This window comes from Ostrea edulis, chromosome 2 (genome assembly GCF_947568905.1).
Source record: "Ostrea edulis chromosome 2, xbOstEdul1.1, whole genome shotgun sequence".
Lineage (NCBI taxonomy): Eukaryota > Metazoa > Mollusca > Bivalvia > Ostreida > Ostreidae > Ostrea > Ostrea edulis.
The window spans coordinates 103811315-103824030 of NC_079165.1; the positions used below are offsets into that span (position 1 = coordinate 103811315).

Below are 12716 nucleotides of genomic sequence, written 5' to 3' on the forward strand. Positions count from 1 at the left end.
TTATCCCCTCGCCACAAAGCTTCGAAGGTTTATAAAGACTCGCCTTTTGTTTGTGTGTGTTCGTTGGTTCTCCCTTGTGTACAAGATGAAAAACACACCTCTTGTCCGATTTTTATCAAACTTGCACGAATGATGTATATGTAATAAAACCCTAGTTCCTACTGATTTTTAAAATTAGGTGGAAAGCCACTGGAAAGGTTTTGTGTGCAAGATTAATTTACAATTTTCATTCAAATTTTTTACGAAGATTTTTTATCTATTGCGTTCACGATTGAATTCCTTAAAGTTTCACAAAGAAAATTTTATAACATTTATCAAATTTCAAGAATGGGAATTTGCTTATAGATCTCATTTACTACCGGTTGCTATTTAGTACAATGTATATTTTTCAATGTAAAGATTTTTTTTTTTCAAATCTCCTTGTGAACTAGATTTTGTTGTGTGTTTTGTGTTCGATCTCATAAATTCCTTAAGTCCTAAACTACACCCAGCTGCGAGTGGACGTTCTGTTTTCCTTTAAGAGTTATCGTTCTTTGCATACAGCTATGAGAACGCTTGAACGTTAGTAAAAACAATAATAAACAATAATTATTATTGTATTAAAATCCATCAAATAAATTCATTCAATACATAGCACTTTGCGTATAGATTGGGTTGGATAGCTAAAAATATAGGACTTAGGGTGAAACTCTGAGTGGAGCGGAGTGAAATCTGTAATGTGTATGTAACAGTCACAGTTTTGAAGATCAGTTTAAGAAAAAAAACCATTAATCTGGGATAAGCTATACAGTACATACCAGTCAAAAGCTATATGTATGGAATGTCAAACTTCATTGTCACCTAATTTATACATGTATTTGAAAGTCTTTTTGATACCAACATAAATACGAACAGTTCATAGAGAAGAACTATCTAATTAGAATTTGAGAACATGAAACGAATGGTACCCTCAATACAAGGTGATGACATATGAGTTGGTAACTCATCGAGCTCATTGTTTTTATAAGGTTTTTAGAGCAGGATTCGGCTGTCAACTTGATTGCTGATATCAAAATTACACATGTAGCAGTGACAAATCTTTTAACACTTTTTTTACATACAAAATGTTTGTTTTAGTTTGGTCGTTGAAGCTATTGAATTAAAACAAATCCCCTCATCCTAGTTCTATTCCAAACAGCCCTACAGTATGTATATACGAGTGTGTGCAGCATTTTTCCTCCTAACCCTATTTTAGAAATTTAGAATCTTTCATATTAATTTGACATTTTGCATTTACTACTGCGGAACGCTTTCTAGAAGCATTATCCTACATGTAATACATTGGTCAATACTGGACACTGTCCATCCTGTCCTTGTTTGTCCTCAATTTGGAATCTTCATTACATATGACTATTTCGTCTATACATTTAGCTTTTGGCAGGTATTGACTGAATGGCTTATTTAAAATTAATATTTTTTCCTTACATTAATTTTCAAAAACTACGACTATTAAATACAGATTTCACCGCACTCGTATATATGCTTTGCTTGATCCAGATGAAGGAATGCACTAGTGTAATTGTGAGTAAGCTTGCAAGCAGAACTCTCCGGCGATGGCCATAAATTACGAGGATGCTGATCATTACTCTCCTCATTGCATCCAATAATTAACCCATTCACTTCCCAATAAACACCTGAGAATACATCGGAAAACCTGCTATCGTTGACAAATAGCGAGCAATCGCAGAACCAGTCACACTGGGATTGTAATGACTATGAGGAAAAGTGAGGCGACCACAATACACCGGGATTAGCTGTTCCATCGCAAAAAGACTTTAAAGCTTTAACATACAGAGGAGGTCGGAATGTTTATATTGAAACATTTCAATCTGAAGCGGGACCGAGAACCTTACAGAGGCCTCGAGCATGGGCTGAATAATTGACACTTATCCGGCAGCTTTATCACCTCCATAAAACAAGATCAATAAAGTTTGCGCCGTCCTCGTTGGTTCTCATATCTACCCACTTTTTAAGATTGAAAAATATATTTAAATACATTTCAGTTCAGGTTTTATGTCTTTTCATGGATACACGATGCCGCGAAAACACCTGAATTCAACCAATATGTGTACCTAATAACATTCGTGAAGCCAAGGAGGCAGTTGTATATATTGCTATAGACCGTCCTAAAACATTCATGTCATTTCATACCCACTAAATCACAAAATCTGTAAGTCAGGAAACACTTATAAATAAAATCAGATGTTTTTGAAAGACGATTATATATTAAAACCTGACACAACAGGCCTGGTAAAACGACTTATTTCTATGACATGACAATCTGCTTTACTTCGTCGCAGACTGCAAAATGCTGGGATTGATTTCCATCACGAATTGTGTGGGCAAACGTCTTACTACCTGGCAGGAGTAACACGGAGAAATTGTTATTATCCCGACGGAGAGAACTGAGATAATCAAACCAAATCGCTGAGGCCAGATGCAAGTACCCTAGCAACGCGTGCTGCTCATCAGGACCGTCACACAGTCATTAAAGAATTTATCATGTGATGGTTCCCACGCGCCACCATTGATCGTTAATACTTTTAATACAACTGGCCTTCTCTTATCATTATCCCCCATCCCGTGCCCCGAATTGTTATTCCCATCTATGTTGTATACCTGTGACCACAAAAGAAAGGAAATCTCACCCTCAATATTTCTCCAGCGTTTTAAAGATTTATATCAGATAAAATTTACATAAAGCAATTCCACTTAAAAGCGCGAGTTAGGTTAGAGTGGCGAGATTCCGTATATTGTAAATATCGGCGCTTTATTCCGAGGTTGTAAAATCTGCACAGAGAGAAACGGAGTATCGAAGAGCACTGACAGATCGGGACGCTGAATAGTGTCCAAGGAAGACATGAAAACAGGTATCTGACAGCATCAGACAAAATGGTGAGTAGTTTTGATTTTATATTCTAGAATCTAGATTGTTACTATTATGTAAAATTACGTTCGGTGTAAATTTAATTAACACGTTGTGACGATACAGAGAGAATTGTACGAAGTATTTTTGTAAATGATTCATCAAAATATAATGGTTGATGTGTGAGAACCAGAGCTAGGTGCATCTCTGTCACAGTAAGTGAAGAGATTTATGATTTTAATAAGATTGCAGTCAGTAGGAAGCAATAAATAGCTGGCCTAACAGATGTTACAAAACTCGGGGGGAAATATGTCTGCTCTATATACAATGTACGATTTAAAACAAAAAATTTAAAAAAAGAGTAATTGTTCAACATTATTTACAACTTCGAAGTATTTTTAAACTGTAAGATGTCTAAAAAAAAACTTCCTGTACTCAATAAATTAATGAAAATGATTTTTGATTAATATTTTCTGAACATTAAGGTTTTTATTTTCAGTATGGTTTTGTGAACTACGCCTTGGAGTTGCTTGTGGTCCGTAATTTTGGAAATGAAGCATGGGAAAACATCAAGTAAGGAAGACCAACAAATTTATATCTCGTGATGTTCTTAGGTACCCTAGAACAGCATGCATTGCTTCCATCATTGTTCTTAGGTACCCTAGATGCTTACGTCATTGTTCTTAGGTACCCAGCATGCATTGCTTACGTCATTGTTCTTAGATACCTAGAACACCATTCATTGCTTACATCATTCTTAGTCTGCTCCTAAACTAGTTCCTATTAAGCCTATTAGTATTCACGGTGATTATTGGTTTTCGTATTATTTTGATACCGGTAACCTGCATACTTCAGATATATATAATTACCGTTATACTTATCTTTGGTTTAATGACATAGAGTGTAAAACGTGTTTTGTCAACTACATACACAAAGGCCAGTTCAAATATATTTACTCAGGTCAAATAACAGGATCAAAAGTACAATTATTTTGGTTAACATTTTTACAGTACGTGATTATTGATTGTAGGTTGATTAACGCTCTACTCTATACGCTTTTTGGTTAACATTTTTACAGTACGTGATTATTGATTGTAGGTTGATTGACGCTCTACTCTATACGCTTTTTGGTTAACATTTTTACAGTACGTGATTATTGATTGTAGGTTGATTAACGCTCTACTCTATACGCTTTTTGGTTAACATTTTTACAGTACGTGATTATTGATTGTAGGTTGATTGACGCTCTACTCTATACGCTTTTTGGTTAACATTTTTACAGTACGTGATTATTGATTGTAGGTTGATTAACGCTCTACTCTATACGCTTTTTGGTTAACATTTTTACAGTACGTGATTATTGATTGTAGGTTGATTAACGCTCTACTCTATACGCTTTTTGGTTAACATTTTTACAGTACGTGATTATTGATTGTAGGTTGATTAACGCTCTACTCTATACGCTTTTTGGTTAACATTTTTACAGTACGTGATTATTGATTGTAGGTTGATTAACGCTCTACTCTATACGCTTTTTCACAAACAGGGATGTCAATAGTACATATTGTACCCGTAGCTGAACGTACTAGAATGTACGAAACGTGCTGTTGACAAATTACCACGAGTATGAACTGGCAGGAACCAAGAGGCTCTGTCATGTTTTAAGTGTAAATAATGATCTTCCAAATGTTGATCTCAAATAGTAAAAGAGCATTTCGGTGTTGGAGAGGCGCTGCTTTCTCTTCAGTGCTCATGTCAAAATCTCCACTTACAATGTGGTAGCTTTTACATTGGTTTCCGAAATACCGATGAAAAGTTCAATTCATTTAGTGAGTTCTTTATTGTTTCAAGACTCCATGACAGCGGCTAGTGTGACCTGAATATTTGAGATCTGATACAATTTGATAATTGTAGAATGTTAAATGAATGGCTGAAGGTGGCATGCTCATTAAACTTGTAAGTGGTACACTGGCAGTATTCAGATGTTTAACTTTTTATTTCTTCAACATGCTCTTCACGAAATATCATTGGTATGTCAAAATATATGTTCGCAACGGAGATATGTAGAGAAAAGACATTGCCACAAATATGATAATTAGCATTATTTTCCTACATAATGAAAAGATAATTTGCCACGGTATTATAAAAAAGAACTTTTTTTTTTAAAAACTGAGCAGGCGTACTTAACATTCTGATAAATGTTCACCATTTCAACTTTATCACATTGAGTCTATACATCAAATCATCACATTGCGTTCTAAGGCAGAGCGAAGTATTGACGCTCTTTCAGACCTGTATAATCTGCCTTGGACACACCGATTCACTCATGAAGTGAGTTTTTTCTGTCCGATCAATTTCTCCGTTGCAGCTGTAAATCAATTGTGGTTTGAAGTACCTTGGGATATATTTGATTTACCATTATCAAATATTTGCATATAATTCAATTTCCATCACCATTGTACCTCTGATGATGAGGAACAATCGAATATCCGCTTTTGTTGTGTTTTATACACATCAGAGAAACACTATATGCATGGGATGGACAAGGAATGCAGTCGAGTCTAATATTGAATTAGAGCATATCTCAATGACAATCGTTAAAGAATTTCGTAAGGATCTAAGATATGTGTAGGCGCGCGATCCATTCAATTATGTTTATTGCAAAAGTAAAGTTTACACAGTTTTCTGGACGATAACACAACGCTTCAGCATATTTATCTTAATTCTAACATGTGCGTAATTTTTGGGCAAATCTGCCTGTCAATAATAAGAGAAGACTATTGGTGTCTGTTATCTTTTCGTTATAATAGAGATGTAAATAGGATGGGGGTTTTTTTTTTAAGAAAGGGTGGTAAATGTTAAAGCGCCAATCATAATTTTGAATTCTTTTCACTTTTCACGATCTTGCAACAACACAAAATCAGAAATCTCAGATTTTTATTTTCCACTTTGTAGGAAAGAGGCGGGCTTGGAAATGGAAGGTCATTTTCTGGTACGACAGGTGTACGAAGATGTTAAAACCTACGACCTGGTTGGTGCAGCCTCCAAGGTCCTTGGTAGGTGGTTTTGATAACGCATACCGTGAAAGTATTGACGCAGCATTTCCTTTTACGAAAAGTATTGTAGTAGATTTGTCCCTCTGAAATCGAAATTAGATCGAGAAATTTGCCAATAAAATCTATGCTAAATATGTTTCGTAAAAGTAAAATCATATTACCGGTATTTACTTTCAATTTACACATTACTGTTCAGAATTGCCAGCTGCTGATATCCTTCAATTCTTCGGAAAAATGTTTTTTGAGTTCTGTCAAGAGTCCGGATATGACAAGATTCTGCAAGTTCTAGGGGGTACCACTAGGGATTTTCTACAAAATTTGGACGCCTTGCACGACCATCTTGCCACCATATATCCAGGCATGCGCGCTCCATCTTTTCGATGTACAGAAAGGAAGGAGGATGGGGCTCTAATTCTTCACTATTACTCAGAACGTGATGGACTGGAACCTATAGTGATAGGTATCGTCAAAGAGGTCGCGCATAAACTTCACGAATCCGAGGTCGACGTGGAGGTCATAAACTTCAAGTCAAAAGACTGTGACCACGTGCAATTTGCCATTACTCATAAAGACAAGCAAGCAAAAGAAGTAGATTCTGTTTCTCCCGGTCACCATGGTATGTTTTCTAAAATGAAGAAAATCAGCCCTGCTACATTTTGTCGGGCGTTTCCCTTTCATTTCATGTATGATCGTAACATGATCCTCCGACAGACGGGATCTTCGTTACAGAGGGTTATTCCTCATACAAGTGTGGACAACTGTCGTGTGGATTCTGTGTTTGAGATGATTCGTCCGCATATGGATTTTGAATTTAACAATGTACTCTCACACATTAACACTGTATACGTGCTGAGAACAAAACATGGGATATTGGATTCGGATGGTCTATATATACAAACGAATTTCACGGAGCACCATGATATTTCGCGGATGCGATTAAAAGGACAAATGATTTATGTTCCAGAGTCAGATATGATGTTATTTCTTTGTTCTCCAAGCGTGACAAATTTGGACGATTTGCATCGTAAGGGTCTCTATCTAAGCGACATTCCTCTTCATGATGCCACCCGTGACCTCGTGTTGCTGTCCGAACGGTTTGAGGCGGACTATAAATTAGCACAGAATTTGGAGGTACTTAATGACCAACTACAACAGACCTACCGCGAGCTGGAGGATGAAAAAGCCAAAACAGACAGGTATGCCTATAAAAGTTGTCAGTGATATCGTTCTTTCTGATAAACTTGAGATATTAACTACCAACATAAACTTTATGGCTTTCAGATTGATGTACTCTATTTTGCCAATATCAGTGGCTAACGAACTACGTCATCATCGCCCTGTACCAGCTTCCAAGCATGAGAAAGTCACCATCTTATTCAGTGGCATCGTGGGATTCAGCGAATTCTGTGCTCAACATTCGGATGCCGAAGGGGCCATAATGATAATCAATCTACTGAATGAAGTTTACGTTAAGTTTGATGACTTGCTGAAAACCAATACAGACGTGTACAAGGTATCGCATCACTTAAGGCTGACAATGGCAATATTCAATATAGTGAAATTCTAGCAAATACTTTTGATGATAATAGCACATAACTCATTTGCTGTGCTGTTTTATTAAACCGAAATAGCATATAACTCAAACGGATCAAAGTTACAGAGAAATATGTTGCCAATTCGCATTTTCCTCCAACAAATTTTTGCTATCTGATTGAGATATATGAGTTTAATAACATTCAGTTCTGAAATTTTAATATATGTACCAGGTTGAAACTGTTGGAGACAAATATATGGCAGTCAGCGGACTTCCAGAACCTTGTATTGACCATGCGCGTTGCATCGCTAGACTCTCCTTAGATATGATGGACATTTCCAACCATCTGAAAGATCCATATGGAAACAAAATTGTGGTAAGACTCAAGATGAAAGCTGGCTACTCTCAGTTTGTATTACAAACACACGATTATGACCGCGTTTTGTTTTCTCTCGGTCCAAACATAGTTCTCGTTTTAATTAACTTTAGAAAACTTGCTTGTGATTTTCTAATCTTGTGTTTTATAGCGAAAATTACGAACATCCGTGAAATGATCCATTATACATGTAGTTGTTGGACTTAATCGCAATTCTTATGTAAAATTGGACTCTGAATATTTGACATATCCAAATGTGTAAAGTCAGAAAGAAATTCTGTTTACAGATTACAATAGGCATTCACTCTGGAGAAGTTGTGACTGGAGTAATTGGAAAGCGCATGCCCAGATATTGTCTGTTCGGAAACACCGTGAATCTTACAAGTCGAACGGAAACGACGGGTACCAAGGGCAAAATCAATGTGTCAGAATATGCCTACAGGTATAATCAACTACAACAGTACACCATTAATATAGTGTATACATATTTATAGTCTTCAGACTTATATTTTATTTTATTTCTGTCTTGTTTAGATTTCTGACGTCTCCGGAAAATTTTGATCCTGAATTTGAATTTGAACATCGAGGACACGTGAAAATGAAGGGCAAATCTGAGCCCATGGAGTGTTACTTCATGACCAGAAAAGTAGCGAAGAACAAATAGACGATGACGTGGTTGCATATTTATTATAGAACATAAATACTTACCTTATTCATATTACATGTTCAATATTTATTTAGTTTTAAATTGTTTGAATTGATATTACATGTATCTACTTAGAATGAATGTTTGTTGTTTTTTTCTTTCTTTCTTTTTTTTTTTTCTTCAAAAATCTTAGTTGTCTTTGCTGTGTGAAAAAACGATCGTTTTCTTTCTCTGCATGGATTGCCTTTGAGTAATGATGTGGAAGAACCCAATCTCTGGCAGGGATTGGGCACCTCCTTGACAGTCACAACGTTTCCTATGTCTGCCATACCAATCCCAAGTCTCTGCTGATAATGGACTGGCGACATGTCTCATCCTGTAGGAAATATGAGCGATTTACTGAGCAAATGTCGGAGATGGTCGTTATATATTTTCATTATACATATAGTTGAAAGATACTCTTAGTAAATGATTTCCATAAATTGCTATATTCCTTTGCATCCTGTCAGAGATCCACAATTTATTGTTTCTTACTGTGATTCATTATATTCCTCCGAAGGAAAACTTGTGTAGTACAAAGTTCATATCGGTCAATGTTAGTATAGCTAATATTTGAAATTTCACAGTTCCAAAAATATATTTTGGGTTTAAACTTCAGAGACGGATATTGACTTATCCTAATACTTACCCTTATATATTTGTGTTTGAAATCTTGACCTGATTTTATTGTTGAATTTCTTCAACTAATTGACACGACTTTATGCAAGTAATAGATCGATCTAATTGAACATATTAAACCTTATATATACTATTTTAATTATCAATTTCACCATGTATATTCATTGTGAAAACACTGAATATCTATTTTGATTAGAAATGGATAATGCGTTTTAAATGACAAGTTGTACTACTAATTAAGGCGACTCTACAGAAACTGCATGTATTTATTCTAAGTAACCCGGATGGTCTCTGTGCGACAATTGTAGAGGGCAATACATTAGCGCCAGATTCAAATCTTTGATGTCATGCAAGAAAAAAAATCAATATTTGTTGTCAAGCATATGCAAATTCCTTCATACCAAGTCGTAGAGGTGAAAGATCTAAGATCGCTACGGTAGGTAGCATAGAGTAATATCCTTAAGTCAGCAGCCTTGCCATTATTTTGTCGTTTCTTTCGTCAAATGTGGCAGAAGTCCACGCCATTATACAGATCTGATCTGGTAGCGGTAGGAGATATATCTAAAGGTAAACAAAGTTCCTGCTGGCGAAAGAAAAACCAGTTTACAGTTTACACAGTTTTGAATTTCTGTTGGATGTATATGCCGTGTACATGGTACGCTTTAAGCGAGAAGGATGAGGGTATAGAGGCACACAATAATTATTGAAGTTTGCTATATAAAGACACGAACAGACAGATCAGGGTCTACGTCAGCAACCATTAAAATAGCCTTGGATCAGAGTTATTACAATCAATGAGTTCTGCTTGGTGGTTCACCAAGCAGAACTCGAATACGATTTGTAAAGCAAATTTAAGACCAATTCTCAAGTCACACGTTTCATTTGAACTCAGTCACTAATACTAGTCTAGTCCTGGTGACGTGACGACTATCGTAAATCACGTGTCACTGGTTTCTGCGGGATGAAAGTGATCTTAATCAGTGGCTGTCGTTTTTCATCTTCCATGCCGAACAACCACTTTAGCTTCCGGTTTCCGTGTTTAAGAAATCAATAGCGATCATTAGACAGTAGACAGGTGATCGTTTTCGCAACTGATTCCTGCTACCAGAATTAAAGATTCCGATTGTTCAGTCAAACATGCCAAAGCCTCCAGATCAACTTTCAGAGTTATTGTATTGGTTGTTTCAAGACAGCTAACATTGGTTAATTCCTATTTTTTGAATATGAAAGAAAATTCAATTACTCAAGAAAATGTTTCAACAGTAATTAGTTTTTACGCCTTATACTTTAATGTCACAGTCCACTGTGTCCTCATAAAAGATGTTTCGGATATGTCTTGAAGCATTGTCATCTCATTATTCCATGTAAATTAGCTTACATTAATAGGGCAGTGTCCTTGAATCTTCGTATAGCAGCAGTCTAATTTTTACTCGCTTTGAAAATTAATCCCCTTGATCTTCAAATTGCAACTGTTCATGTCGTTCTGTTATTATGTGTATTCAAATCCAGGAGAATATTGGACACATGCATCTAAAGCGATGGTAAACGTTGTTAGTTTGATAGAAACATTCTTGGTCTAGATATGATAAATTGCTCATGATATCAAAGTTTAATTTCATATTTAAACAAAGTTCAACACACTTATTTAAGGAGGAATGTTACACCAGAGAAATTTGATATATATGAAAAGTGGAGGATATGTACAACAATACTTTGAAATTGCAAACTCTCAAATTTACTTTATATAGTAAAATAAAAGCAGTTTTAATAGAAAGCAATCTGGGGAAAAAAATTTAAAACCCCTACTGAACTTGAACCCGCGACCTACAATTCAGCAGTCGACGTGCTAACCTACTGAGGTACATGTAGCTAGGCGATAATTTTTTTAAATGAATAGTAAATGAAATAGTTATATTTTCATCCATGTTTTAAAAGGAAGTCAGCCATTATGACGATGAAGAGTACCTTCTTAACTGATGAACATAGTATTACATTTTTGCTTCCTGGACAAGAAACGAAATCGCTAATATGCGTACTCCATTACCTCACCCGGAGAGTGCACTATTACGTCATTTCCGCTGATGATACCGGATGCGACAATTATACACTATGATATTCATCAGAGAGTGTAACTTGGGTTTTTTTTTCGCATCTAGAACAAACCTATCAACTGAAGATATATACCTGTACTTGAGCCGGACTCCATTGCTTTAAGATATGAGCGACATGTATAGTAAATTTGAGTGCATTGCAATAACAGACATCCGCCATGAAGAATTTGCGACATGATGTGTATGAACGTAAGATGTAGATTGTATTTTCATATTAGCAGACAGTCCAATGGACAGGCGTACAAGTACGGCAAACACATCGTCGTTATGCGATCTGTCATGGGTTGGCGAATGAAATGAAATTAAAGATACAATTTCAAGGAGTAGAGTCAGTAAGAAAATTCTCCGTATATACATGTATGGCGATTAATCAGCGAGCTGTCAACATTAATTCATTCATAAAAGGGTTAATGATCATTGATCAAAAGTTTCAAGGAGATTTGATACGCGTCAAAACAAGACAGAAGCCGTTCTGCACTCTGTCATTTAAAGACGAATTTGATAACAGGAAATCTATATAATATATATAAGCCTGACAAAGTTTCAATTTTTGATTAAACAATTATACACTATTGTTATAAGCTTGTTTCAAGTTTTGTGTTCGATTACAGACCCAGATTTTGAACCTCGGACTGGTATAAAGTAATGTATAGTATGTATGATAGAGACAAAGAACATAAGACAGCCGGCTCAAAGCCTGTGTAAGTCCTACCATGTATGCGGAATGGATCTTGAAACCACGAATCTAAATCCAACCGGAGAGATTGCTTCCCTTATATTCAAGATGGCTGAAAATCTTTTTCTTATAATGAAGTGACATAGGAGGAATTTTATAACCAATATATAGAGATTCACATTCAAATGAGAAACAAACCGAACTGGTCGGTGATGCTAGTTTTTTTCTTTTTGCTGAGTGATTTTAGGGCTTTCCACCTTTCTGTGGAAAGTCCTATTGTTATTGTTCTGTTTATTATTATTATTTTCCTGCCGTCAAAAAAAAATTTGTCGTAAGACTTATCGAAAGACTTTATAGTTCATCATATAGTACTTCTTGAGGACCAATCATATATCACCCTGCGTGATTGAACTTTGACCCCTTACGGAGTTATTGGACTTTACGTAAAAATCCTTGTTAGCACTACTCCTCTTTAGCCGTAAATGCGATGAGTATCAAACCTTTACTGAACTATAGAAGTCATTTAGTAGAATTGATAGGTACATTAAACAAAAGAGTTTAATTACTCTTTATTAAAGTTATTGCCCCTTACGTTTTACAGTTTCTACATAAAACATGTCAAACTCAAGAACAATTGGTCTTAGAGGCATATGACTAACCAGAATGGGGTCAGTGACCTTTGATCTTGAAAATTTGGGTCAATGTCAAAGGTCAAGGTCATCTCAAAATACGAG

General features: G+C 35.8%; 1 protein-coding gene and 1 long non-coding RNA gene across 2 annotated transcripts; one reads left to right on the top strand and one right to left on the bottom strand.

The window, feature by feature from the left end:
• Positions 1-2298: 2298 nt before the first annotated feature.
• Positions 2299-8654, top strand: LOC125667259 (guanylate cyclase soluble subunit beta-1-like). Its single transcript, XM_048900624.2, has 8 exons — positions 2299-2934; positions 3405-3478; positions 5861-5961; positions 6158-7157; positions 7243-7474; positions 7728-7871; positions 8159-8313; positions 8406-8654. The coding sequence occupies exons 1-8, from the start codon at positions 2932-2934 to the stop codon at positions 8533-8535; spliced, it is 1839 nt and encodes a 612-aa protein (XP_048756581.1). The 5' UTR covers positions 2299-2931; the 3' UTR covers positions 8536-8654.
• On the bottom strand, positions 8543-12170 carry LOC130052035 (uncharacterized). Its single transcript, XR_008800376.1, has 2 exons — positions 9597-12170; positions 8543-8893 (listed from the first exon to the last, which is right to left on the bottom strand). It is a non-coding gene; the product is annotated as an uncharacterized LOC130052035 (long non-coding RNA).
• Positions 12171-12716: the final 546 nt, after the last annotated feature.

Bases quoted from the DNA above. Each gene is read 5' to 3' on its own strand.
- LOC125667259 (XM_048900624.2), top strand. The intron at 3,479-5,860 runs GTAAGGAAGACC...TCCACTTTGTAG, and splicing joins GAAGCATGGGAAAACATCAA to GAAAGAGGCGGGCTTGGAAA. The intron at 7,475-7,727 runs GTATCGCATCAC...TATATGTACCAG, and splicing joins CCAATACAGACGTGTACAAG to GTTGAAACTGTTGGAGACAA.